Source organism: Schistocerca gregaria, chromosome 1 (assembly GCF_023897955.1).
Source record: "Schistocerca gregaria isolate iqSchGreg1 chromosome 1, iqSchGreg1.2, whole genome shotgun sequence".
NCBI classification, from domain to species: Eukaryota; Metazoa; Arthropoda; class Insecta; order Orthoptera; family Acrididae; genus Schistocerca; species Schistocerca gregaria.
Window position 1 is genome coordinate 1,186,539,890 of NC_064920.1, and position 26,509 is coordinate 1,186,566,398.

At 45.3% G+C, this 26,509-nt stretch overlaps 1 protein-coding gene across 1 annotated transcript in view; it reads right to left on the reverse strand.

Annotated features, from left to right (window-relative positions):
• LOC126298023 (Down syndrome cell adhesion molecule-like protein Dscam2) overlaps positions 1 to 26,509 on the reverse strand; it is a 632,609-nt gene that overhangs the window by 211,114 nt on the left and 394,986 nt on the right. Inside the window, exons 8-9 of the mRNA XM_049989376.1 lie at positions 24,965 to 25,196; positions 898 to 1,051 (exon numbers count right to left, since the gene is read on the reverse strand). Coding sequence (XP_049845333.1) covers positions 898 to 1,051; positions 24,965 to 25,196 — 386 coding nt within the window. The remainder of the gene's footprint in view (positions 1 to 897; positions 1,052 to 24,964; positions 25,197 to 26,509) is intronic.

Sequence of the window (26,509 nt, forward strand, 5' to 3'; positions counted from 1 at the left end):
GGTGGAATGTTCCGTGCTCCCTAAGACGCCGATCGATTTCTTCGAACGTCTTCCTGTCGGGACACCTTCGTTCTGGAAATCTGTCTCGATAGAAACGTACCGCGCCACGGCTATTGCCCCGTGCTAATCCATACATCAAATGGGCATCTGCCAACTCCGCATTTGTAAACAGTGCACTGACTGCAAAACCACGTTCGTGATGAACACTAACCTGTTGATGCTACGTACTGATGTGCTTGATGGTAGTAGTGTAGAGCAATGAGTCGCATGTCAACGCAAGTCAACATTACCTTCCATCAATTGGGCCAACTGGCGGTAAATGGAGGAAGTACAGTACATACTGACGATACTAAAATGAGCTTTAACATGGAAATTAATCGTTTCCGGACACATGTCCACGTAACATTTTTTCTGTATTTGTGTGTGAGGAATGTTTCCTGAAAGTTTGGCCGTACGTTTTTGTAACACCCTGTATAACAAGGCGCAATCGGGAAATTGTGGTGAGCACTACATTGTACTCATAACTACGTTTTCTCCGTTCCGTCAGTTGCATAATTTTAGATGTTTGAACATTGAAAGGAAGATGCAAAACTTTGCATATGCTTGAAATATGATGTGCTGTGAAGGATAGTGTGCTGGCACCCAGTATGGTTCAAATGGCTCTGAGCACTATGTGACTTAACATCTGAGGCCATCAGTCCCTTAGAACTTAGAACTACTTAAACCTAACTAACCTAAGGACACTACACACATCCCTGCCGGAGGCAGGATTCGAACCTGCGACCGTGGCGGTCGCGCCCAGTATATCAGGATATTTTCAACCCAATTCCATATCTCTCTCAAGCTAGCCGGTACTCAGCCCCACATCCACTCGGCCAGTCAGACCAGCTGGCTCACCTGTGGCCCAGCCTGGCGGCGGTGAGCGCCTGGCCGTCCAGCCTCCAGGTGAACTGCGGGGGCGGGCTGCCGGCGGCCGAGCAGCGCAGCGACACGGGCGGTCCCGGGCTCAGCGCCTGCTCGATGAACGTCGACTGCAGCTCCGGCACCGTGTCTGCCGGCAGAAGGTCTCCATTAATTGTCAAGATGTGGCCTCGCCAACTAATGACAAAGCACTAAATATTAGCATACTGGACGCTTTGGAGCACTGCAGGTGGTGTAAGAACCGTAAGCAAGCTGTGATGGTCCCTCTACTGCTGACGCCATGGCAATGATACAACTTGCAGGGTGTCCCACAAAGGAGTTTCACTGTTTGAACTTTAATAACCCTGAGCGGGTGTTAATGACAACTTCATCCAGTTTTTATTACGTGGGACACCCAATAAGTAACGGAGCACATTATTTTTATGAGAGCAGATTGGTTTTATTCAGAATTGCAATACATCATATTATTCCAGCTCTTTTGGCTATAAAACCCTATTTTTAAACATTATCTGCTTTCAATGCGTTCCCGGGTTCGATTCCCGGTGGGGTCAGGGATTGTCTCTGCCTCGTGATGACTGGGTGTTGTGTGTTGTTCGTAGTTAGTTAGGTTTAAGTAGTTCTAAGTTATAGGGGACTGATGACCATAGATGTTAAGTCCCATAGTGCTCAGGGCCATTTGAACCTTTTTTTTTTTGTTCAATGTGACGGTGTTACACTACCTTACTGCGAGGGTCTGTATGTCTACATGGTACCACTCCACAGGTCGACGTCGGAGCCATTATCTTACTGCAACAACAATCTCCGCATCATCCACGTACTACTTCCTGTGGAGTATAACCTTCATTGGGCTAAACTGATGGAAGTCGAAAGATGAGCCGACCGGTGTGGCCGAGTGGTTCTAGGGGCTTCAGTCTGGAATTGTGCAACTGCTACAGTCACAGGTTCGAATCCTGCCTTGGGCATGGATGTGTGTGATGTCCTTAGGTTGGTTATGTTTAAGTAGTTCTAAGTTCTAGGGGACTGATGACCTAAGATGATAAGTCCCATAGCGCTCACAGCCATTCGAACCATTTTTTTCGGAAGATGCGAGATTTGGGTCGTGGGGTGGATGAGGAAGAACAGTCCAATGAAGGGTTGTGAGCTGCTCTCGGGTGCACAGCTTGGTCTGATGCCTTGCATTGGCAAGGGGAAGGAGAAGCTCGTTTGTACGTTTGTGGTGACGAACACGCTGAAGTAATTTCTTCAATTTCCTGAGAGTAGCAAAATACACTTTAGAGTTCATAGTTGCACCACGAGGGATAGCATCAAAGAGAATAACCCCTTCAGTGTCCTAGAAGGCCATTGACGTGACTTCACCAGCTGATGGTGCGGCTTTCAACTTTTTCTTCCGAGCAGATGAGCGCGGCACCAGTCCATGTTTTTTGTTTCTGGTTTCAAGTAATGAACCCATGTTTCATCGCCTGTGACGATATTCTACAAATACGTCATGGTGAGCCTCGTAATGCGCAGGCAGTTCAGTACAGTCGGTCCTTCGTTGCTCTTTATGCTCTTCTGTTCGGCCATCCTGATTTAGGTTTTCCGTGATTTCCCTAAATCGTTTCAGGCAAATGCTGGGATGGTTCCTTTAAAAGGGCAAAACCGATTTCCTTCCCAATCCTTCCCAAAACTGAGCTTGCGCTCCGTCTCTAATGACCTCGTTGTCGACGGGACGTTACACACTAACCACCATCACCATCATCTGTTACGCGTCGAGGAAAGCCAAATGGTGGACAAGTGTGTCAGTATTACCAACAGAAACGTCCACTTCTGACGCGAGTTTGTTTCGATTGTGATCCGATGATCGTCTCGAATGAGAGTGTCCAAATGTTCTAACATTGCAAGAGTCACAGGTGTGTGCTACCGAATGGTATGCGTGACATCGGTCGGAAACGCGCAACCTTGTTGTGATGATGACAGATGCCTCGCTCAACGATTCATCGTGTTTTTGTCCACTACTAGACGTCCGTAGACATTCTGCAAACGCCTATGAATATCTACGATTCTCTGGTTTCCCGCCAAAGGAAACGCAATGCCACCTCTCCGCTTAAAACTCACTTCAGTGACAGACGCCATTTTGATAGCTATGTATAGCACCGCCACCTATCAGAACGTCATGAAAGGGGCTGAAACGGGAATATTCCACGATGTCCTACAACAAATTCTGCATTTTTTAACCTAAACTGGCCGGCAAATAATGTGTTGCGTTACTTTTTGAACGCCTCTCGTGACTCTCATGACTTGGGTGCGTAGCCATTAATTTTTTTTGTTTATTTTCAGTTGCCAGTAACTACACGTAAATAACAAAACGGCTGGAACTTGGGCTTGGAGCGAAGAAAGTTGATTTTAAAGTATTACAAGGTGAAACATGTCTGTCTCTCATCAACCTTATATAAGTTCAGCATTGGGTTCACACAGCCAACCGGTTGCATATAACTGTTTCGTACAATGATCTAGGTTTTGACACCTCTAAGGATGTCTTCATCAGAATTAAATTTTAAGAAACCGTAAAGTTACATTGCGAGAAAGCTATCGTCATAGTTTTGAGCAAGTATGCTCAAGTCAAAAATTAAAATTAAACATATTCAAGCTTATGGCACGTACGCCTTGCTAGGAAGAACATCAACAACTCCTGAGGTTGTTCCTAGCAAGGCATACGTGCCAGAGGCTTTAAAGTGTTTAAGACACTACTGGCTAGGAACTAAACATCTATGGTCCATAGAACGCTAACACGACAGTACTGGCGAGCCCCTGCAACACAGTTATTACTGGGAACCCAGATGTGCGACCAGCCGAAAATCTGGCAACCGCAGGGAAACCGTACTGTACACAGCACGCAAACCAGCCACACACACCCCCTACACCGTCTGTGAGCCGATCTATGACCGATCGCCCACTAATCTACAACGACCTTGAACTGTTGCAGGGACGCAGCAACTGCAGCAAGCGCCGCAACGAGCTTCCGCAACGACAAAGGTAACGATGCACGATACCTCGAACTAACACAACCACACCTTGCATGCACTGTCGCAGATAGCAAGCCGCTACTGCCCTTACTACCCGTCCTACTGTCGCAGAGGTATTTTTCCCTTGGCGCTGGCCTTGGCACTTTTTTTCCTCTGCCCTTACAACCGCTACCCTTCAATCGTTTTCGACCACTTCTATCTCCCGATGGACCATGTTAATGAGTAATCTTACTCAAGCGCATGGACAACATCACAGCCCGCATCCTGTGACGCCTGATTAAAAAAAAAACTAACATGTTTACGGAGGTGACAGTAGAACTTTTGGTCTGGTCACCACGTTGGTGTGGACGTGGAGGGGCCCCATTTAATCTAAAAAAAAATTAATTTTTGACTTGAGCATATATGTTCGAAACTTTCAACATTGCTTTCTCGCAAATGTAACTTTACGATTTCTTAAAAGTTACTTTTGATGAAGACATTCCAAGGTGCATCGAAACCTAGGTCAGTGTAGCAAACAGTTATTTGTAACCCGATGGCTGTGTGCTTACCGCGTTGGTTGGAAGTGTGGAAACACGAAAGAATTGCAGAGACGGTGGCAGGCAGAGTTTGATACTGCACCAACGTCACGTGTAACAATAACGAAAATACACGACACATTTAAGTGGGAAGGAAGTGTGCGTGACCTGGAGAAGAGACAGTGTGGCAGGAACAAACCAGTAGCGGACGAAAGAGGAGTGGACGCAATGGTACTAACTTTCATAAGATTCCGAAAGAAGTCCACACGGCAAGCCACGCTTGAATCAGGTGTAAACAAATCAAGTTTCCATAGCATTTTCAAGTAAGCAAAGCTGAAAATCCGCATTCCTGGAGTGCTTCAAGCGCTGAATGAGGACGATCCGAAAAGGCACCTCCAATTTTGTGAATGGATTTGCGATGATGAATAACATTGATTGGTCTAATAAGGCGACGTTTAAATTGAATGCCGTCATCATAACTGTACTGGGCAACACATAATCCACACGTTACGGAAGAACGAGCTGTTAATCTTTGTCGGTTGCCAGTGTGGTGTGGTATGTCAGAGGACGTCCAGGGCGACTCTGTTTTGGAGGAACAGTGACAGATGAAAAGTATCTTACTGTGTTGAAGGAACGAACTGTATAAGCTGTTCATCAACTGTGCCGAGACGAAGAGCCTTTTTCGACGAGACGTGTGGCAATTTCTATATGAAACATTTGTTGAGACAGGGGTGGGCCGATGAGGAAGTGTTGAGTTTCCACCCGCATCTGTCGATCTAAAGCCGTTGGGAATCTTTCTCTGGAGAATTATTAAGGACACTGTCTTCACCACAAAGCCACGTTTGCTGCATGACATGAGAGAGGCGATTTATTACTGCCTGTGAATCCACTCCAATGGCAACCGTAACACATATGTGTCGATTTATTCCATAGCGTTGCAGAAGCTGTACTGCAGCCGATGGAGCACATTTGGAACATCTCCAACAGTAAAAAAATCATCCTTAATGTCATGACCAACTATGTTATTAAAAAATTCGGGGTTTTTGTTATTTTTGTTTGCGTTAGTAAAGTTCAAGCTGCGTAAACCTCTTTGTGGGACATCCTGAACGTAGTGACTTCAGGAAGTAAGTTACACATGGCCCAGGCCAAGATCATTGCGCATTGTCAGAAGAGAGTACAATGTTCTGGGTTTCCTGGAGATACAGCTCTGCTGTGATATGAATAACAAGTGGAAAACAGTGTGCGAGTGAAATGACGCTGCAGTTGGGAACGTACTCCAGGGACAGACAGATTCTTGTCGGCAAAACTAAACTGCACACAGATTCACGGTGATATTTTGGCGTGTATGGACCACACGCAGTGCCACGTCCAGCTGTAGTGAAATAGTGTCAACAATTTGACCAAGGCCGCACAGGCGTGGGAGATGCTGATCGAAGAGGAAGGCTGTCTACATTGACCACAGATGACAATGTCCAGGCGATAGAAGAACTGATCCTCAGCAATCACAGAGCGGTTATCTGGAAACTGCTCAGCAGATGCGCATCTCTATGGGCAGTGTACGTCATATAGTCCGAGATCGTCTTCAGTATCGGAAATTGTGCTCGCTGGGTTTCTCTATCGCTGCCACCCGTACACAAAGGCGTAAGGTTTATGGCGTCTCTGGACTTCCTTGAGCTTTACTTAGTAGAAGGCAATAACTTCCCAGGGCGTATTACTATCCACGGTGAGAAACGGGTCCAACATTTCGCACGTGCAACAGAGAGAGCCTGTGTGGAGTGGAGAAACACTTCCTCCTCTGCGCGGAAGAAATGAGAAGTTGTGCTGTCAGCATGGAAGGTCATGGCCACCGTTTTGTTGAGTTCCGAAGGAGTTGCCTACACAGAGTTTACAGCAAATGGCAGAACCATTTATGGTGATTAGTGCTGTGCATCACTGGCATCATTGCGCAACGCCAGAAAGAACAAGAGGTGTGCAAAGGTAAACAAAGGCGTTGCTCTCCTGCACAACAATTCAACAAGACGAACGATGCGCACAAGACAAGCGTTCCTTGAAAGTTTTCGAAGGGAGGTCTGGAAGCATCCGCCATAAGGTTCAAGTCTCGCACAATTCGATTTTCATATTTTGGGCAAGCTGAAAGAACATCTGGAAGGGAAGGGGGGGAGGGGGGAGGATTTCAACGATGAAGGCGTTCGCATAGCGGTTCTCGAATGACTCTGTGGCCAGGGAGCGGACTTCTGTGGTCGAGCAACTGAACAATTCGTAGAACGTTGCCACTGTTGTTTACAGAGACCTTTTTACTATACTGAAAAATCTTGTATCTGTGTCACTTTCAAGTGCAGTGCAACATTCCGTACAAATTACCTGACTTGCCATAATCACGTGTAACTTATTTTTTTGAAGTATGCAGGGTGGTCCTTTGATAGTGACCGGGCCAAATATCTCACGAAACAAGGGTCAACCGAAAAAACTACAAAGAAAGAAACTTATCTCGCTTGAAGGGGGAAACCGGATGGCGCTATGGTTGGCCCGCTAGATGGCGTTGCCATAGATCAAACGTATATCAACAGCGTTTTTTTTTTTAAATAGGAACCCCCATTTTTAATTACATACACGTGTAGTACGTAAAGAAATATGAATGTTTTAGTTGGACCAGTTTTTTCGCTTTGTGATAGATACCGCTGTAATAGTCACAATAATATGGCTCACAATTTTAGACGAACAGGTAGCTTTTTTAAATTAAAATATAGAACGTAGAACATTTTATTTCAGTTGTTCCAATGTGATATATGTACCTTAGTGAACTTTTCATTTCTGAGAACGCATGCTGTTACAGCGTGATTACCTGTAAAGACCACATTAATGCAAGAAATGCTCAAAATGATGTCCGTCAACCTCAATGCATTTGGCAATACGTGTAACGACATTCGTCTCAACAGCGAGTAGTTCGCCTTCTGTAATGTTCGCACATGCATTGACAATGCGCTGACGCATGTCGTCAGGCGTTGTCGTTGGATTACGATAGTAAATATCCTTCAACTTTCCCCACAGAATGAAATCCGAGGACGTCAGATGCGGTGAGCGTGCGGGCTATGGTATGGTGCTTCGAGGACCAATCCACCTGTTATAAAATATACTATTCATTACTGCTTCAACCACACTCGAGGTATGTGCCGGACATCCAACGTGTTGGAGGTACATCGCCATTCTGTCATGCAGTGAAACATCTTGTAGTAACATCGGTAGAACACTATATAGGAAATTAGCATACATTGCACCATTTAGATCGCCATCGATAAAATGGGGGCCAATTATCCTTCCTCCCATAATATAGGTTGCGGTTGACATTTCACATGTAGCTGAACACTTGCTGTTTCCTTACATAACGTAACTATCCGGCGAACGGTCTGGACACTTGGATGATGTCGTCCAGGATACCGAGCAGCATACATAGCACACGCCCGTCGGGCATTTTGATCACAATAGCCATACATCAACACAATATCGACCTTTACAGCAATTGGTAAACGGTCCATTTTAACACGGATAATGTATCACTAAGCAAATACCGTCCGCACTAGCGGAATGTTACGTGATACCACGTGCTTACATGATTGTGACTATTACAGCGCCACCTATCAGAAAGCGAAAAAAGTGGTCCAACTAAATATTCATATTTCTTTACGTACTACATGAATATGTAATAAAAATGGGGTTCATACTTAAAAAAACTCTGTTGATATCCGTTTGACCTATGGCAGCGCCATCTAGCGGGCAAACCATAGCGTCATCTGGTTTCCCTCTTCAAGCTAGACGAGTTTCGTTCTTTGTAGTTTTTTCGTTTGACGCTTATTTCGTGAGATATTTGGCCCGGTCACTATGAATGGAGCAACCTGTATATGCCGTCGTGTGTATGGAACCAGGGCAGTAAGATGAGTCGCCTTGAAGATATGACAGAATAATCGAAAGAATCTATTTTGATTCGACATGCCCTAGATCACGCCGTGGATGAAGTTGCCCAATTTGTTGGTGTTTCAAATTGGGCTGATCAACTTGTCTACAAGGAATGGTTTGTTGCTCGCAGCCATGTTACACACCGTAAGAACAATGGCCTTAGACAGATCGTAGCCGAAAGAGGCGTGTAACGTCCCGATAGTAGTTTATGCTCAACGTCTTCAGTCGAAACCGCCGAAAAAGCAATTGCTACTCTCGGTAAATGCAGACGTATCTCAACCATCTTCCGAGCGAACATAGTGAATGAAATTTCATGCAATGGACTGATACCTATCAAAAGGCCGTTCTCACAGGACACATAAAGCTAAACGTCGAAGAATACAAGAACTGGACAGTAGCTAACCGTATGAACGCAGTGTTGTCCAACTCAGTCTACCCCTCTTTTCAGCTGATTCAAGGAGCTGAGTGCACCGACTTTTAAATGAGGCATTTAACCTGCAATATCTGGAGGGTATAGTTTAGGCCTGAGGGGGTACTGTGATATTTTGGGTCTAGTTTTTGAACTATGATTTGGGTCCTGTCATTTGGTAACCGTACCCATGAACAAGGATGTTTACTTCAACATTTTCAATAACCAAATTATGAATATGCTATAGAAACTCACGTGTTCCAAAAGTGACGGCAACTTTATTCACAGGGCTGGATGCATACATTCCTGGGCTGATGAACATCCAGGTGCCGTATTGCATATGTACTGGCCCGCTATATCAGTCGATCTTAATCACACAGAAAATGTGTGGGTAATATATCCGACAATTTGGTAGCTCTTCGGTCTCAGCCGGATGTAGCATACCCGAAACAAAACCTTGTGGGCTCTCTCTATCGCCGAAATGTAGCCATTATTAGGGTACATGTTATGAATTCGCAGGTGCGAATAGGACAACCTTCAGGTGTATAATGAACTGATGACAATGAAAATTTGTGTCAGAACGGGACACGAACCCGGATCTCCCGCTTTACATCCATTAGCCGATTAGCTCCAATGCTGGCATGATGTCTGCATTTGTTGTTTTGCTTCTTTACACCATATTTGTACATGTAGTATGAACCATATCTACGACAGCAGCAATACACTGCATGCATATTATTGTTGACACTGGCAAATGATGCGATAGCTATAACCTTCTATAGAAGTGCACTAAGTGCCTGAAACGGGTTAAAAAAGTTAAATTTCTTTTATGTAATTGGTTTGCTGATTATTTCGATACATACTTATAACTCTGTCTACATCTACATCTACATTTATACTCCGCAAGCCACCCAACGGTGTGTGGCGGAGGGCACTTTACGTGCCACTGTCATTACCTCCATTTCGTGTTCCAGTCGCGTATGGTTCGCGGGAAGGACGACTGCCGGAAAGTCTCCGTGCCCGCTCTAATCTCTCTAATTTTACATTCGTGATCTCCTCGGGAGGTACAAGTAGGGGGAAGCAATATTTTCGATACCTCATCCAGAAACGCACCCTCTCGAAACCTGGACAGCAAGCTACACCGTGATGCAGAGCGCCTCTCTTGCACAGTCTGCCACTTGAGTTTCCTAAACATCTACGTAACGCTATCACGCTTACCAAATAACCCTGTGACGAAACGCGCCGCTCTACTTTGGATCTTCTCTATCTCCTCTGTCAACCTGGCCTGGTACGGATCCCACACTGATGAGCAATACTAAAGTATACGTCGAACGAGTGTTTTGTAAGCCACCTCCTTTGTTGATGGACTACATTTTTTAAGGACTCTCCCAATGAATCTCAGTCTGGCACCCGCTTTACCAACAATTAATTTAGTATGATCATTCCACTTCAAATCGTTCCGCACGCATACTCCCAGATATTTTACAGAAGTAACTGCTACCAGTGTTTTTTCGGCTATCATATAATCATACAATAAAGGATCCTTCTTTCTATGTATTCGTAATACATTACATTTGTCTATGTTAAGGGTCAGTTGCCAGTCCCTACACCAAGTGCCTATCCGCTGCTGATCTTCCTGCATTTCACTGCAATTTTCTAATGCTACATCTTCTCTGTATAGTATAGCATCGTCCGCGAAAAGCCGCATGGGACTTCCGACACTATCTACTAGGTCATTTATACATATTGTGAAAAGCAATGGTCACATAACACTCCCCTGTGGCACGCCAGAGGTTACTGTAACGTCTGTAGATGTCTCTCCATTGAGAACAACATACTGAGTTCTGTTTGCTAAAAACTCATCAATCCAGCCACACAGATGGTCTGATATTCCATAGGCTCTTACTTTGTTTATCAGGTGACAGTGCGGAACTGTATCGAACGCCTTCCGGAAGACAAGAAAAATGGCATCTACCTGGGAGCTTTTACCTAATATTTTCTGGGTCTCATGAACAAATAAAGCGAGTTGGGTCTCACACGATCGCTGTTTCCGGAATCCATGTAGATTCCTACAGAGTAGATTCTGGGTTTCCAGAAATGACATGATACCCGAGCAACAAACATGTTGTAAAATTCTACAACAGAATCGATGTCAGAGATATAGGTCTATAGTTTTGCGCATCTGCTCGAGGACCCTTCTTGAAGACTGGGACTGTCTGTGCTGTTTTTCAATCATTTAGAATGTTTCGTTCCTCTAGAGACTTGCGGTACACGGCTGTCAGAAGGGGGGCAAGTTCTTTCGCGTACTTTGTGTAGAATCGAAATGGTATCCTGTCAGGTCCAGTGGATTGTCCTCTGTTGAGTGATTTCAGTTGCTTTTCTATTCCTTGGACACTTATTTCGATGTCAGACATTTTTTCGTTTGTCGAGGATTTAGAGAAGGAACTGCAGTGCGGTCTTCCTCTGTGAAACAGTTTTGGTAAAAGGTGTTTAGTATTTCAGCTTTACTCGTGTCATCCTCTGCTTCAATGCCATTATCATCCCGGAGTGTCTGGATATGTTGTTTCGAGCCACTTACTGATTTAACGTAAGACCAGAACTTCCTAGGATTTTCTGTCAAATCGGTACATAGAATTTTACTTTCGAATTCAGTGAACGCTTCACCCATAGCCCTCCTTACGCTAACTTTGGCATTGTTTAGCTTCTGTTTGTCTGAGAGGTTTTGGCTGCGTTTAAACTTGCAGTGAAGCTCCTCTCTTTTCTTTCGCAGTAGTTTCCTAACTCTGTTCTTGAACCACGGTGGGTTTTTCCCGTCCCTCACAGTTTTACTCGGCACATACCTGTCTAAAACGCATTTTACGATTGCTTTGAACTTTTTCCATGAATATTCAACATTGTCAGTGTCGGAAGAGAAATTTTCGTTTTGATCTGTTAGGTAGTCTGAAATCTGCCTTATATTACTCTTGCTAAACAGACAAACCTTCCTCCCTTTTTTTTATATTCCCATTTACTTCCATATTCAGGGATGCTGCAACGGCATTATGATCACTGTTTCCCTGTTCTGCGCTTACAGAGTCGAAAAGTTCGGGTCTGTTACTTATCAGTAGGTCCAAGATGTTATCTCCACGAGTCGGTTCTCTGTTTAATTGCGCGAGGTAATTTTTGGATAGTGCGCTCAGTATACTGTCACTCGATGCTCTTTCACTACCACCCCTCCTAAACATCTGAGTGTCCTAGTCTATATCTGGTAAATTGAAATCTCCACCTAAGGCTATAACATGCTGAGGAAATTTATGTGAAATTTAGTCCAGATTTTCTCTCAGTTGTTCCGCCAGTTATGCTGCTGAGTCGAGAGGTCGGTAAAAGGAGCCAATTATTAACCTAGCTCGTTTGTTGACTGTAACCTCCACCCATAATAATTCACAGGAACTATCCACTTCTACTTCACTGCAGGATAAACTATTACTAACAGCGCAGGTCAGTAGCCGAAGGAGGGGGGGGGGGGGGAGGGGGGGAGAGCAGAGGAGAGATGCACGTCATTGAAGAACACAGCAACCTTTCCCTTGGCTCTGTCTCCAATTAGGTCATCCTTTCGGTGAAGGGTATAGCCACATAGTAAGGGGGTGTCAGTGGGTTTAAAATGTTTCTTGTAAACACAGGCATAGATGACTTTTATGCACTAGCAGTTTCAGTTCTTCCACATGTGTCCTGAACCCATTACTGTTCCACTGTCATATGTGAGACATCTACCACGGGGTTTGCACTTTCACCCTTTCTTTCCACGGGGAAGGGGAGCCCATAAAGTGTGGAGGCTCAGTCTCGGGGAAGGGTGATTCCCCCAGTCTCACATCAAGTTCCGTTAGCTCTACCGAAGAATCAAGAGAGACGTCAGATAGTATCACGTCGACATCGTCGGACTGTTTCTTCCCGACTCCGACGGTGGGGGACACTTTGCCTTGGATCTTTTACCCTGTTTAGGCTACGGAGCCACAACCGTGGCAGTGATAATGGGAGCACTGGATAGTGGGGCAGACTGAATACTAGGGGGAGGAGGGGACTCCGCAACGCTAGCGACCTCAGACTTTTACAATTTTTTGAGAAAGTGTAGGCTTTGAACAAGTAATTGCAGCAGCACACGTACACTGACCAAACGCAGGTCCTAGTGATAACACTAGCTGCCTCCGTTTGTGTAGCAGCATCGCTTTTCTGTACTGACTGTTCAACAACGGAAGCAATGGCGGTAGCGAAAGTTGGGGGTTGCATGGTCTTATAAATCTTCTTGGTCTCGCCATAGGGGATCAGTACTTACGTTCTTCAAGGAAGAAACAGCAGTTCCTACTCCAGATATAATAGGGTGAACCCCAGAGCAATTCGCACACTCCCGATGAGGTAAACATCTGATCCCTTCGTGGGTAGACTTATCACATTTGCTACAAGTGGCTTTGCCATTACATCCAAGAGTGCTATGTAGAAAGCGCTAGCATTTAAAACAGCACATTGGGTTGGGGACATAGGGCAGCAAGGTTGAGCGAAAAAAACCTGCCTTTAAATGACTCGGGAGTTTTGTGCTATTAAAAATGAGGAAGGACGAGTCGGATTTAATCAGATCGCCTCCCATCAGTTTCAAAATATTCTTTTTTGGAGATGTTCACAAGGTCTCTGCACGCGACAGCACCTTTACAGTAGTTTAATGTGGCGTGGAGTTCAGTATCAATGGCGCATTCCCCAAAGGTTTTGGCCTACTGCAGGTTCTTCATCTGTTGGAAACTTGATGTTTCCATCAACAGTGTTCAATTTTGTAACCGCTTAGCTCATAGTTCCCACAATCCCCTCTAAATCCTTTTGTACATCAAAAGGTTACACTTAGTCAAAACTGCTTTCTTTCCTTTTAACTAATAAAAACACCCTCTGACCAGCAGTATGCCTTCTGTTAGTAACCCCACTAGAATTCCTGATTATTCCGGAGTCCGGAGCGTTCTTGATTGAGCGGGTGTTTCTACCTACCCGTGGCCTTCAATTCCGCTGGAAGCTGGAAGATAAACTGCGGAGAACCCATCTCGGTCCCACGAGGAGCTAGGAAAGTAAGGCTCCACTCAGACAGAGCCCCGCGTCCCCGAGTAAGACTTATACAACTGACGTGCGGCAGGTTCCCCAGAAGTTGCCTGATTGCCAGCTGACGACTGTTCCACCTCAAAAACCATACATCTGATCAGCAGGCAGCGCACCTTGATATCGAGATTTTTGTATAGAGGTTTATTCCGCTATCCGGGCGGTCAAGCTAAGATCCACAATTTCTGAGACACACAACATTCCATGGCCGCTTGGCACGGTGGTTGCTGAAGCATGCCAAGAGCTTACGATGACAGAACTGGTGGCGCTTGCTAGTCCTCAGCTCAGGAACCACAGGGTAGCCAAGCCCGTAACCAGTAAACGATTGCTGAGCTCCTGAAGGATGGTTCAACGGGATAATTATATTACGTAATTTAATTTTTACAGGTAACATGTAATTGCACTGTAAATAAGTTCTTTTTTCTCTTAATACACTTCTTAAAAGTTGAAACTGGTTTTCTCAATGTATATAGCATCAGGCCGGTATGATCTAATCCTTGGTTACAATGGCCACTTCGGTAATTTTTGGATTACTGATTGTGTAGATGCCCCCTTTTCGTCTAAAGAGAATGGAAATATCAAGCAAGTAGGAGGATGGTATGGCTGCACATCCTGTTCGCAACAAAGCTTAAACAGTCGCCAGACATTAAGATGCCCTTCTCCTACCAGCGTAAACATGTATGTTAATAAAATTTCTGCAGTGACTACGTATGCTTTTCGGTATAAGTATACCTCGACAGACATTTCTGTCCATGAGTGGATATTTGGTTAAGAAGGATTGTGTAACACCTCACAACTCATTTTAAATAGCCGGAAAGTTACAGAAAGACTACGTGTAACGAGGATTCTGCTCGTTATAGTTCTGAATGAAGAGCAGCAAGCATCTAGGTGAGACAAGTTCACGTGGGTTCGTGATTGCTTCAGTAGTGTAAAAATCGCAATATTTACAAACTGTACATCTTTACCTTACACTGCAATGTGGAGCACATTATTCATGACACAGCATCTAGCGTTCCAAGATAGCTCTGATTTCGAATCTGTAACTTCTGACATTTTGCGCTGGAGTCCGTCCTTCGCGTGCTTTTATTCTCAGCGGTGTACCTCTGCAGCGCAGCAATTGCGGGCTAGGACGTGGGACTTTTTAATATTCAGCCGACTGGCAGGGCCGTAAAGAGCGGCGGAGCGGCTGGAACAGAGGATGAACGCTGCACATTCAGCCATCCCGCTGAATACCCTCTGGCCTTTGCACCCCAGTAGAATAATTGAACGTTAAGAGGGGTTGGCGGCACAGAGCGACCATCCGCCACCGTTGGCAGCCCTGCATTATGCATGACCGCCCCTGCCGCGCCGGGCGACCCGCGTGCCACAGAAGCCTGGCGGCGCTGGCGTCGCAGGGGCGAGCGCGCTCGCTCGCGCGTTTGGCCAATTACTCGCAACCAACCGTCCACTCAGCAGTAGAATAATACGCTGGAAATCACCACCTACAGTGAATTATATTACTACGGTACGCCAGATACATAGGTAGTGGATGGGTAAAAGATTTGACTTGCAGATATCTCAACACTGTCGTACATTAGGGAGCAAAGTTTATGTAACAAACTTTGCGAATCCGAAATTGCTCTTAAATGATCATGTTAATTCGTGCTATCCACGAAAGAGCGTTTGTTACAACATATATAATCATACACTGTTACGGACAGAATATTTTGAAACGATGTTTTGTGGGGACAAAGCCCACAGTTGTGGTGGGATATGTATGTATTAGAATGTTTTTGGATTAAAAGATGTAAGTGTAAAAGATGAAATCTACTCAAAAGTAATTCAAGTACTTTGAAAATGTGTCAACAGAAACTGCAAGCTTCAATATGAAGAAAGATAGATGAAGCACAGAGTTCTGCTTGATGAATCAAATTTTAACTTCAAACATGTAAGTTCAAATGGCTCTAAGCACTAAGGGAAATAGCATCTGAGGTCATCAGTCCCCTCGACTTAGAATTACGTGAACTTAACTAACCTAAGGACATCAAACACATCCATGCCCGAGGCAGGATTCGAACCGTAGCAGCCGCGTGGTTCCGGAATGAAGCGCCTACAACCGCTCGGTCACAGCGGCCGGCAAACACGTAAGTAAAATAAGTTATGCTAATTAGTTAATTTACTAACATCGTACTGTAAGCGTACTGTTATATCGCTGGCTTGGTTGTGGAGTATCTTTGCGGGCAGCCGCGTCTGTCGTGTCGAGCACGCGGCCCGGAACTGGTATGTTGTGTAGTGGGTAGCTCTGCATGTGAGAGGCATTGTTAGTATGGAAGTTGAGGTGATGCTTCAAGTGCTACTACAAAAAAGTGACAAAATAAGCAAATGATTCAGAGAAAAGTGCGTGAATAAGTAATTTAAAAATGAGTAGTGCTGCTGATAACGTATTTGTGTATCCTCTCGTTGCGTATCGTACCGTACAGCATCAATCATCCGCGCCGTGTTCGGTCTCCCAGAATGAACTGATGTGAATCAGCAAAAATTAGTTACCATAAAAGAGTGCAGTCAAGTGCCAGTGTCTTGATGTGAGCGTCAGAACACTCGTTCGATCATCGCGTTTCCGCGTTATCAACAATTAGCCGCGCCGCGACGGTTACGCGCACGCTCGTACAAATGAGAACTGAGAACTGGATTATAATCTCTATAATCAGTGTTATATCATTACCAGTGTCAAGGAGGACTGGTACCAAAAGAAATCTGTGTATGCGTGACGAGCGTAAGAACTTTCGTGCGATCATTCGGCTTCCACATCATCAAGAATCAACCGCGTCGTGTCGGTTACGCGTACGCTCGTCGGAGTGATATTGTGGACTGGTAATCAACCAGTAATTGGGATAAAGACTTATGAATTAGAGTGTAAACAGTACAACCTGTGATTTCTTATCGTCTCAGAATACAGATGTTCATAGCAGACGTAGGACTGTGTTGTGTTTTTATGTTGAGTGACTCCCCTAAACACGCCTGTATATTTCGATAGATAATTTCAGGCAAGCCAGCAGCCGTGTGGAGCAGGAGAGTACGACCGCAGCGGTTTACCAGCTACGTGGTGTGGACAGGGCGCGCGGTCAAGGAACGACAACCAGTATAAAAAGTACCCCCACCCATTTGTACACCCGGGCGTGTTACAGTACTATGAAAAATTAGTTGTGCGTGAGAGAATAACATATGGACATGGGATTGAAACAACTTTGGGCGGGATATAATCACAAAAATCAATCTATGTACGGTATATGATATATACTAAAGAGCCAAAGAAAATGGTGTACCTTCCTAACATCGTGTAGGGCAACCCGCGAGCATGCAGAAGTGCCGCAACACGACGTGGTATGGATTAGACTAGTGTCTGAAGTAGTGATGGAGGGAACTGACACTATGAATTCTGCAGGGCTGTTCATAAAGCCGTAAGAGTACGAGGGGGTGAGATTTCTTCTGAACGGCACGTTGCACGGAATCCCAGATATATCCAATAATGTTCATGTCTGGGAATTCTGGTAACCAGCGGAAGTGTTTAAACTCAGAAGAGTCTTCCTGGAGCCACTCTGTAGCACTCCTGGACGTGTGGAGTGTCACATTGTACTGCTGGAATAGCCCATCTCTGTCGGAATGCACAATGGACATGAATGGATGCAAGTGGTCAGACACGATGCTTACGTACGTGACACCTGTCAGAGTCGTATCTAGGCATACCAGGGGTCCCATTTCGCACCAACTGCACACGACCCACACCATTACAGTGGCTCCACCAGGTTAAACACTCCCCAGTTGACATGCAGAGGCCATGGATTCATGAGGTTGACTCCTTACTCTTACACGTCCATTCGCTCGATAAAATTTGAAACGAGAGTCGAGCGACGTGGCAACATGTTTGCAGCCACTAACAGTCCAATATCAGTGTCGACGTGCCCAGGTGAGGCGTAAAGCTTTGTGTCGTGGAGTCATCAAGGGTACAGAAATGGGCCTTCGGCTCCGAAAGCCCATATAAATGATATTTCGTTGAATTGTTAGCACAGTGATATATTCTGATGGCCCAGCATTGAAATCTGCAGCAATCTGCTAAAGGGTTGTACTTCAGTCTTGTTGAACGATTCTCTTCAGTCGTCGATGGTCCGGTTCCAGTCGCAGCTATGTCGGAGATTTGATGTTTTACCGGATTCCTGATATTCACGGTACGCCCGTGAATGTCCGTACAGGAAAAATCCCTACTTCATCGCTACCTCGGGTATACTGTGTTCTATCCCTCGTGCGCCGACTGTAATTCCGCGCTCAAACTCACTTAAATCTGATAACCTGCCATTGTAGCAGCAGTAACAGATTTAACAACTGTGCTAGATACTTGTTGGGTTATCAAGGCTTTGCCGCCCACAGGGCCGTATTCTGCCTGTTTGCATAACTCTGTATTTGAATACGCATCCCTATACCAGTTTCGTTCGCACTTGAATGTAGAAGTGAAAGGTGTTTTTTTCCACATCGGAAGGCAGTTAAAGTTGTGATAACATTATGAAGAACTTTCTGGACGATAATAAATATGTAACACGATGAATCAACAAGAAGAATTCTGAATCTAGTAAAAGTGTAAACTGGTGAGACGTGAGTGATGGTAATGAGAAAAGAGATTTAAATAATATTTTTAAAATGATTTTCTCCAAGTATAAATATATACACTACTGGCCATTAAAATTGCTACACCACGATGATGACGTGTTACAGACGTGAAATTTAACCGACAAGAAGAAGATTCTGTGATATGCAAATGATTAGCTTTTCAGAGCATTCACACATGCTGACATGAGGAAAGTTTACAACCGATTTCTCATACACAAACAGCAGTTGACCGGCGTTGCCTGGTGAAACGTTGTTGTGATGCGTACCATCACGTTTCCATCTTTGACAAAGGTCAGATTGTAGAATATCGCGATTGCGGTTTATAATATCGCGACATTGCTGCTCCCGTTGGTCGAGATACAATGACTGTTAGCAGAATATGGAATCGGTTGTTTCAGGAGGGTAATACGGAACGCCGTGCTGGATCCCATGGGCCTCGTATCTCTAGCAGTCGAAATGACAGCCATCTTATCCGCATGGCTGTAGCGGATGGTGCAGCCACGTCTCGATCCCTTAGTCAACAGATGGGGACGTTTGCAAGACAACAACCATCTGCACGAACAGTTCGACGACGTTTGCAGCAGCATGGACTATCACCTCGGAGACCATGTCTGCGGTTACCCTTGACGCTGCATCACAGACAGGAGCGCCTGCGATGGTGTACTCAACGACGAACCTGGGTGCACCAAAGTCAAAACGTATTTTTTTTTGGATGAATCCAGGCGTATCACTCGGTGTGATGGCATGGGGTGCCATTGGTTACATGTCTCGGTCACCTCTTGTTCGTATTGACGGCACTTTGAACAATGGACGTTACATTTCAGATGTGTTACGACGCGTGGCTCTATCCTTCATTCGATCCCGATGAAACCCTACATTTCAGCAGGATACTGCACGTCCGCATGTTGCAGGTCCTGTACGGGCCTTTCTGAATACAGAAAATGTTCGACTGCTGCCCTGGCCAGCACATTCTCCAGATCTCTCACCAACTGAAAAGTGTGGTCAATGGTGGCCGAGCAACTGGCTCGCCACAATATGCGAGTCACTCCTCTTGATGAACTGTGGTATTGTGGTGAAGCTGCATGGGGAGCTGTACCTGTACACGTCATCCAAGCTCTGTTTGACTCAATGCCCAGGCGTATCAAGGTCGTTATTTTATAACTTGGAGGTCATTAAACCGGTTGCGCACTGGAGTAACTGGGTGCAAATCAAACCTATTTAAATGGGGTTACAGTGATAGCGATAGGTGTGAATGCGGAGCAATACAGGACTGTATCACCTAGTAATTTGCCCAGACATGTCTATAACATGCACTAAAGACGATATTTTGAAAGTCAATGACAAAGCAAACTACGTTGCTAATTACTGCGAAGGGAAGATATAATTGGTGCATCCGGACACGGAAGAAGAAGAATCTGCATTTCTTCTTGGTGTAGCAATTTTAATGGCCCTTAGTGTAGTTTATAGTAAAGACGAAAGCTCTCAAGACTAAAGAAAACACACAGCTAACTGACAGTATAAAGAGATCACAGTCCAGCTTACAATAGTTACATCAACGACTGAAGAAAGGATTCGTTCTTTCCTATGTCTTTGAGGTCCATGTAATGGCTTTTAGGTCCATACAGCCATGAACATACAGTTTTTAGTCTTTAGTACTCAATTTCTAAAATTTATTAGTATGTTTATTAGGTTGTTTAAGAAGGCGGGATGCAACATTTTTGCTGAACCACATGGAGAGCTATAACTACAAGGCCTATTCGGAAAGTAACGATAGTGAAAATCCGCTGAATCTTTGGACAGATGTGATGGGCAGTGTCTCCAGTATGCCTGTTGATGGCATCATATCGCTCTTGACGGTTCTAAGCACACAGTGAACACATAATGAGGACTAGAAAATAACGTCTCCCGCCAAATATGGGTGCCAGCTGCGAGGTATCGCTTGACTTCATGCAACCCAGCATAACATACCTCTCATGCATTTCTTTCTTCACAATTCTCAGCCACACACTGCAGTGGTATTGAGGACGCCCTTGCAACGTTTTAGATGGGAGTGTTTGATTACCCATCACACAGCGCGGGCTTGGAGCCCTCTTACATTGACATCTGTTCGTATCAACCGCTGGCTACGAAGGCAACATTTTGGCACAGATGACGATCTTCCAGCCAGAGTAGAAAAAGGGGGGAAAGGACAGGCGGCTGTCTTCTAAGACGAGGGTGCTGGAAAGTTGTTAGAACGCTACGACAAATTTTAAAGTCGGATCGGAAGCTATGCAGAGAAGTATTTGGAAGGTGTAGAAAACTGTTGCAAATACAGGTTTGATTTTCATTGTGGTATCCATTTCGCAACTGATCGGATCTTACTTTCCGAATGGCCCTCGTAGTTTGAGCGAAGAGTCAGAATTATACGTATTGTGATAATCTGCTATGGCAGTTAAAAAAGTAAGAGAGTAAATAGAGGTAAAATCACGAAGTAAGTTAGAAACAGCCCAACTATGAAAATATTTTGGGCTGAAAAATAGCCTACTCTAAGGAGTACCCGCCTGCTCCATAGCTAGATAACGATACCCAACTATGAAAACGTTTGGTGCTAAAAAATAGCCCATTTTTATTTTCTCCCGACTGCTGCATTGAAAAATTACAATAGAAATGACAGATAAGCTCTTGCTTTGACATGTAATTTTTTTTGTACATTTTCAGGTTGGGGTAGTTTTGCTTTTGGAGTTGTGACATCCGACAAATGAGAAAATGCAACGTTTTCCAGCTGCTTGTTGGTTAGAAGCATTATTACTGTTGCTGTGAATGTAGGTTTCACACATCTCTGACAGAATTAGTGTCATCAGCTGGCCTGTACTTCTTTATATCTTCTCCATGAACTTTAATTCCTATTAAAAATCTCTCCTTTGTTTCCTTCACTACTTGCTCAATGTACAGGATGAATAACAGTGGGCATGTGATGAAACCATGCTTTGCTCACTTCTCAACTATTGCTTCCTTTTCATTTCATTCGACTACTAGAACTGCAGTCTCATTTCTATATAAATTGGCGTTTGCTGTATTCTTTTGGATAACAATATTTCTGCCGTTGTTTGTCACTAGCATTGAATGTACACATTAGAGAAAGAAAAGAAACGAAGCACCACCAAGGAATTATCGGAATGGGACGGAAATCGGTAGATGTGCTGTCAGACAACTGATTACAATTTCAGAGAAATTGGATGATTATTTCAAGAGAAAGAGCTGCAAAAATTGAGTAAGTCCGTAACGCGTTGGTCCACCTTTGTCTCTTATGCAAACAGTATTTCAGCTTGGAACTGACTTCCAAAATTTTTTGATGTCCTGCTGAGGGATATCGTGCAAAATTCTGTCCAGCTGGTCCATTAGATAGTGGAAATGCCAAGCTGGCTGGAGGGCTCTGCTCATAATGCTCCAAACGTTCTCAACTGGAACTTCCTGGCCAATGTGGGGTTTGGCAAGCACGAAGACATGTGGAAGAACTCTCGCCCTCTGCTGGTGGGCATTATATTGCTGAAATGTATGACCAGCGTGTCTTGCCATGAAGGGCAATAAAACACGGTGAAGAATACCGTCGACGTACCGCTGTAGTGCAAGGGTGCCGCGGATGACCAGCAAAGGGGTCCTTCTATAAAAAAACAAAATGTAAACTATCACTACTTGTTGTTTGGCCGTATCGTGGGCGACAGTCAGAACCGCGGCGGCGTCTCCAACCGCATCTTCAACCTGGAGTCATTGAGCAGAATACAGTTGTTTCCACTGATGAGCTGTCTTTTGAACTGAGTTCCAATGACCAGTGAAGACGGGTCTAGAGATGCCCCAACAGGTGAGGGATACCACTCTGTCTATTGTCCGTCTTATAGCCTGACAGTCAGGAGTGATGTCCTGGGGTACCGTTTTATTTCGTAGCAGGATCCCTTTGGTTGTCATCTGCGTCATCCTTACGGCGAATATATTCCACGTTCCGTTTTTGGCAAACTATCCCGGTCTTACATCTGAGCAAGATAATGCTCGCTCGCACACCGCGAGAGTTTCTACTGCTAGTCTTCGTGCTTTACAAACCCTGCCTTGGGCAAAAAGGTCACCGGATCTCTCCTAGGGAAAGAAGATTTGGAGAATTAGGAGCAGGGCCCTCCAGCCATATCCGAAGTTCGACGGTCGAACGCTCCAATTGGACAGAATTCAGCGAGGTATTCCTCAGGAGCGCATCCCACAACTCTATCAATCAATGCCATGCCCAATAACTTCTTGCATAAGGGAGACAGGTGGAACAACGCGTTATTGACTTGCTCGATTTCTGAAGGTTTCTCTCTTTAACAAATCATCCAATTTTTCAGCAATTATAATGATTGTTTCTCTGTACATGTACGGCATATACACACATCAAAAAAATGTTTTGCATCACCCCGGTTCCCAGAAATCCTGAAGATAGACGTTGACTGTGGATATTGTATCGCAGACACAGTACCTTTGGCTGTTCAGGGGTGTCACTAAACCCGCCCAAAGATGTAAGCAACTATGCACGAGCAGCGCATATTAGACGGAAGGGGTCCGAGAGAAGACCAGTTCCATTCATTCCACCAGGAATGAGGTACACGGCTCGTGTTGTCTATAGTTCAACCATTGCTAGACGGTCAATACTGCGGTCGATCGTGTCCGCATTGTTACTTTGTGACAAGAAGGGCTTTCAACAAGAGAAGTGTCCAGGCGTCTCGGAGTGAATCAAAGCGATGTTGTTCCAACACGGAGGAGATACAGAGAGACAGGAACTGTCGATGACAGGCCTCACCTAGGCTACTCAAGTGATGCTACTGCTGTAGTGGATGACCGCTACCTACGGATTATGGCTCGGAGGAACCCTGACATCAACGTCACCTTGTTGAATAATGCTTTTCGTGATGCCACAGGACGTCGTGTTACAACTCAAACTGTGCGCAATAGCCTTTAAGATGCGCAACTTCACTCCCGACGTCCATGGCGAGGGCCATCTCTGCAACTACGACACATTGCAGCGCGGTACAGATGGCCGCAATAATAAGCCGAATGGACCGCTCAGAATTGGCATCACATTCTCTTCACCGAAGAGTGTCGCATATGCCTTCAAGCAGACAATCGTCGGAGACGTGTTTGGAGGCAACCCAGTCAGGCTAAACGCCTTAGATACACTGTCCAGCGAGTGCAGCAAGGTGGAGGTTCCCTGCTGTTTTGGTGTGGCATTATGTGGGACTTAGGTATGCCTTTGGTAGTCATGGAAGGCGTCATAACGGCTGTACGATACGTGAATGCCATCCTCCGACTGATACAGCAACCATATCGGCAGCATATTGGCGAGGAATTCGTCTTCATGGACAACAATTCGCGCCCCCATCGTGCACATCTTGTGAATGACTTCCTTCAGGATAAAGACGTCACTCGACTAGAGTGGCCACCATGTTCTCCAGATATGAATCCTATCGAACATTCCTGTGATAACCGAGACTCGAACTCGGGACCTTTGCCTTTCGCAGGAAAGTGCTCTACCAACTGAGCTACCCAAGCACGACTCACGCCCCGTCCTCACAGCTTCACTTCTGCCAGTACCTCGTCTCCTACCTCTTCCTGCGAGATCTTCTGTAAAGTTTGGAAGGTAGGAGACGAGGTACTGGCAGAAGTGAAGCTGTGAGGACGGGGCGTGAGTCGTGCTTGGGTAGATCAGTTGGTAGAGCACGTGCCCGCGAAAGGCAAAGGTCCCGAGTTCGAGTCTCGGTAAGGCACACAGTTTTAATCTGCCAGGAAGTTTCATATCAGCGCACACTCCGATGCAGAGTGAAAATCTCATTCTGATTCCTGGGATAGATTCAAAAGGGCTTTCTATGGACGACGTGACCCACCAACCACTCTGAGGGATCTACGCTGAATCACCGTTGAGGAGTGAGACACTCTGTGCCAACAGTGGCTTGATGTGGATAGTATGCCACGACGAATATAGGCATGCAACAATGCAAAAGGACGTGCTACTAGGTATTAGAGGTACCGGTGTGTACAGCGATCTGGACGACCACCTCTGAAGGTCTCGCTGTATGGTGGTACAAGATGCAATGTGTGGTTTTCATGAGCAATAAAAAGGGCGTAAATATGTTTATGTTGATCTATATTCCAATTTTCTGTACAGGTTCCGGAACTCTCTGAATGGAGGTGATGCAGAATTTTTTCTGATGTGTGTATACCGATTTCCATTCCGTTCTGGTAATTCCTTCGTGGTGGGTCGTTTTTCTTTTTGTCATTGAGTCTACGCCTGCTGGCTAAAATAAGCCTAGTGAGGAGCGAATAGTGAGGCGATGTGAGATAGGTTGTAAGTGAACAAAAATGGAATGTTATGTTAAATACGATTGTTGATGAAATTGACTGGAGACAGAGAGCCAGCTGACCTCCGAGCCTGAGCTCTGCTGCCGCCTGAGCGCTGTCGGCATCTCCCCGGGCGACACACTGGTAGACGCCGCGGTGTGCGCGAGTGGCCGCGGCGAGGTGCAACACCAGCGGCGACAGCAGCCGAACTCGTCCGGCAGGGATGGGCTCTGCGTTGTGCAGCCACTCCACGCTGCCCATCGGCGCCCCCGACACTGAACAGTTGAACATCGCCGCTTCTCCAGAGTTCACCACCTGTTGACAACGACATACTAACAGTCTCAGGAGGTAAGCGAAATAGGTAGTGTACTGCCACATTCTCTAGCGGTGGCGGAATTTCTTAAACAATGAATAATTAGGATGATTAAAAGATAGAAGGCCTCTGAGATCATAAATAAAGCAGAAATTTCAATTTTCTAATGAATAATTTATGTTACTATTTTTATGTGGGATGCCGAGGCAGATAAGAGGTACTACAAGGAGCCTTCAATTATTTTCTGAGAGCAGGCTATTTTTGTTCAGGATTCCAATACACCATATTATTTGACACTCTTTCGGCTACAAAACTCTATTTTTCAGCACAATGTCAGTTCAGTGCGACGGCCTTACTGAGGAGGCCTTTATGCCCACACTGTAGTCTCCTGCAGTCGGCAAGAGAGAACTAATGGTCAATTTGAACATACTTTATTATAATTAAAGAGAAACGCCTTTTCGGCATACACTAAGCTTTAAACGCAAGAACAACAAACTGGTGGCAAACCAGATAAGGAAACAAGACTATGGAAGGAAATACTGACCAAAATCTGCTCTACCAGATACAAAATACAACATGCTACTGCAATGCTACGGCGGGTATACACAATGCTAGAGCCGGCGTAAGTACTGCCAGGAGCTGTCCCTAGCCGTAGTTAGCACTGCCGGCCTGATTTTTTTCTTTATTGTATTTCGATACTGGCAGCGGCGTAATACGCCGCTCTGCAGCCTGCAGTTAAAAAAACATAATGAAAAGATGTAACAATAAAAAGAGGTGATAAAACGGGTACTGTTTAAAACTGGTACATGGCGAAAGAGTTGTGAAGAAAACATAAAAAACAAAGGGGTTAGTAATGCTGATTAAAAACACTTAGGAAATAGACAGGCACAACTAAAAAATATTCTGACAGTCTGGGTTCTGTTCGCAGCACTTTAAAAAGGGCACGCGCAGCATTGAACACTCATTGAAAACACTGCACTATAGAGTACGAAGGTGTATGGGTATGGGAGGGGGGAGGACATGGACAGATGAGGGGGGAAAGGGGGGAGGAGAGGAAAGGAAAAAAGGGGGGAAGCCGATGGAGGGAGAGAGCACAGAGAAAGGGGGAGCGGGGCAGACACGAGAAAGGAGTGGGGAAGACAGTGGAGGGTGGAGGGGAAGGGGAAAGGCGGGAGAGAATGGAGTCAAGGAGTAGGTACGTGGAGAAGAAACAAGATGGAAGGGGGGGAGAGGGAGAGTGGGGAAAAGAGACAGAGGGAGGGAGGGGAGGGGGAAGTGAGGATCATAGTTGATAGGATTAAATGGAGGGAGAGAG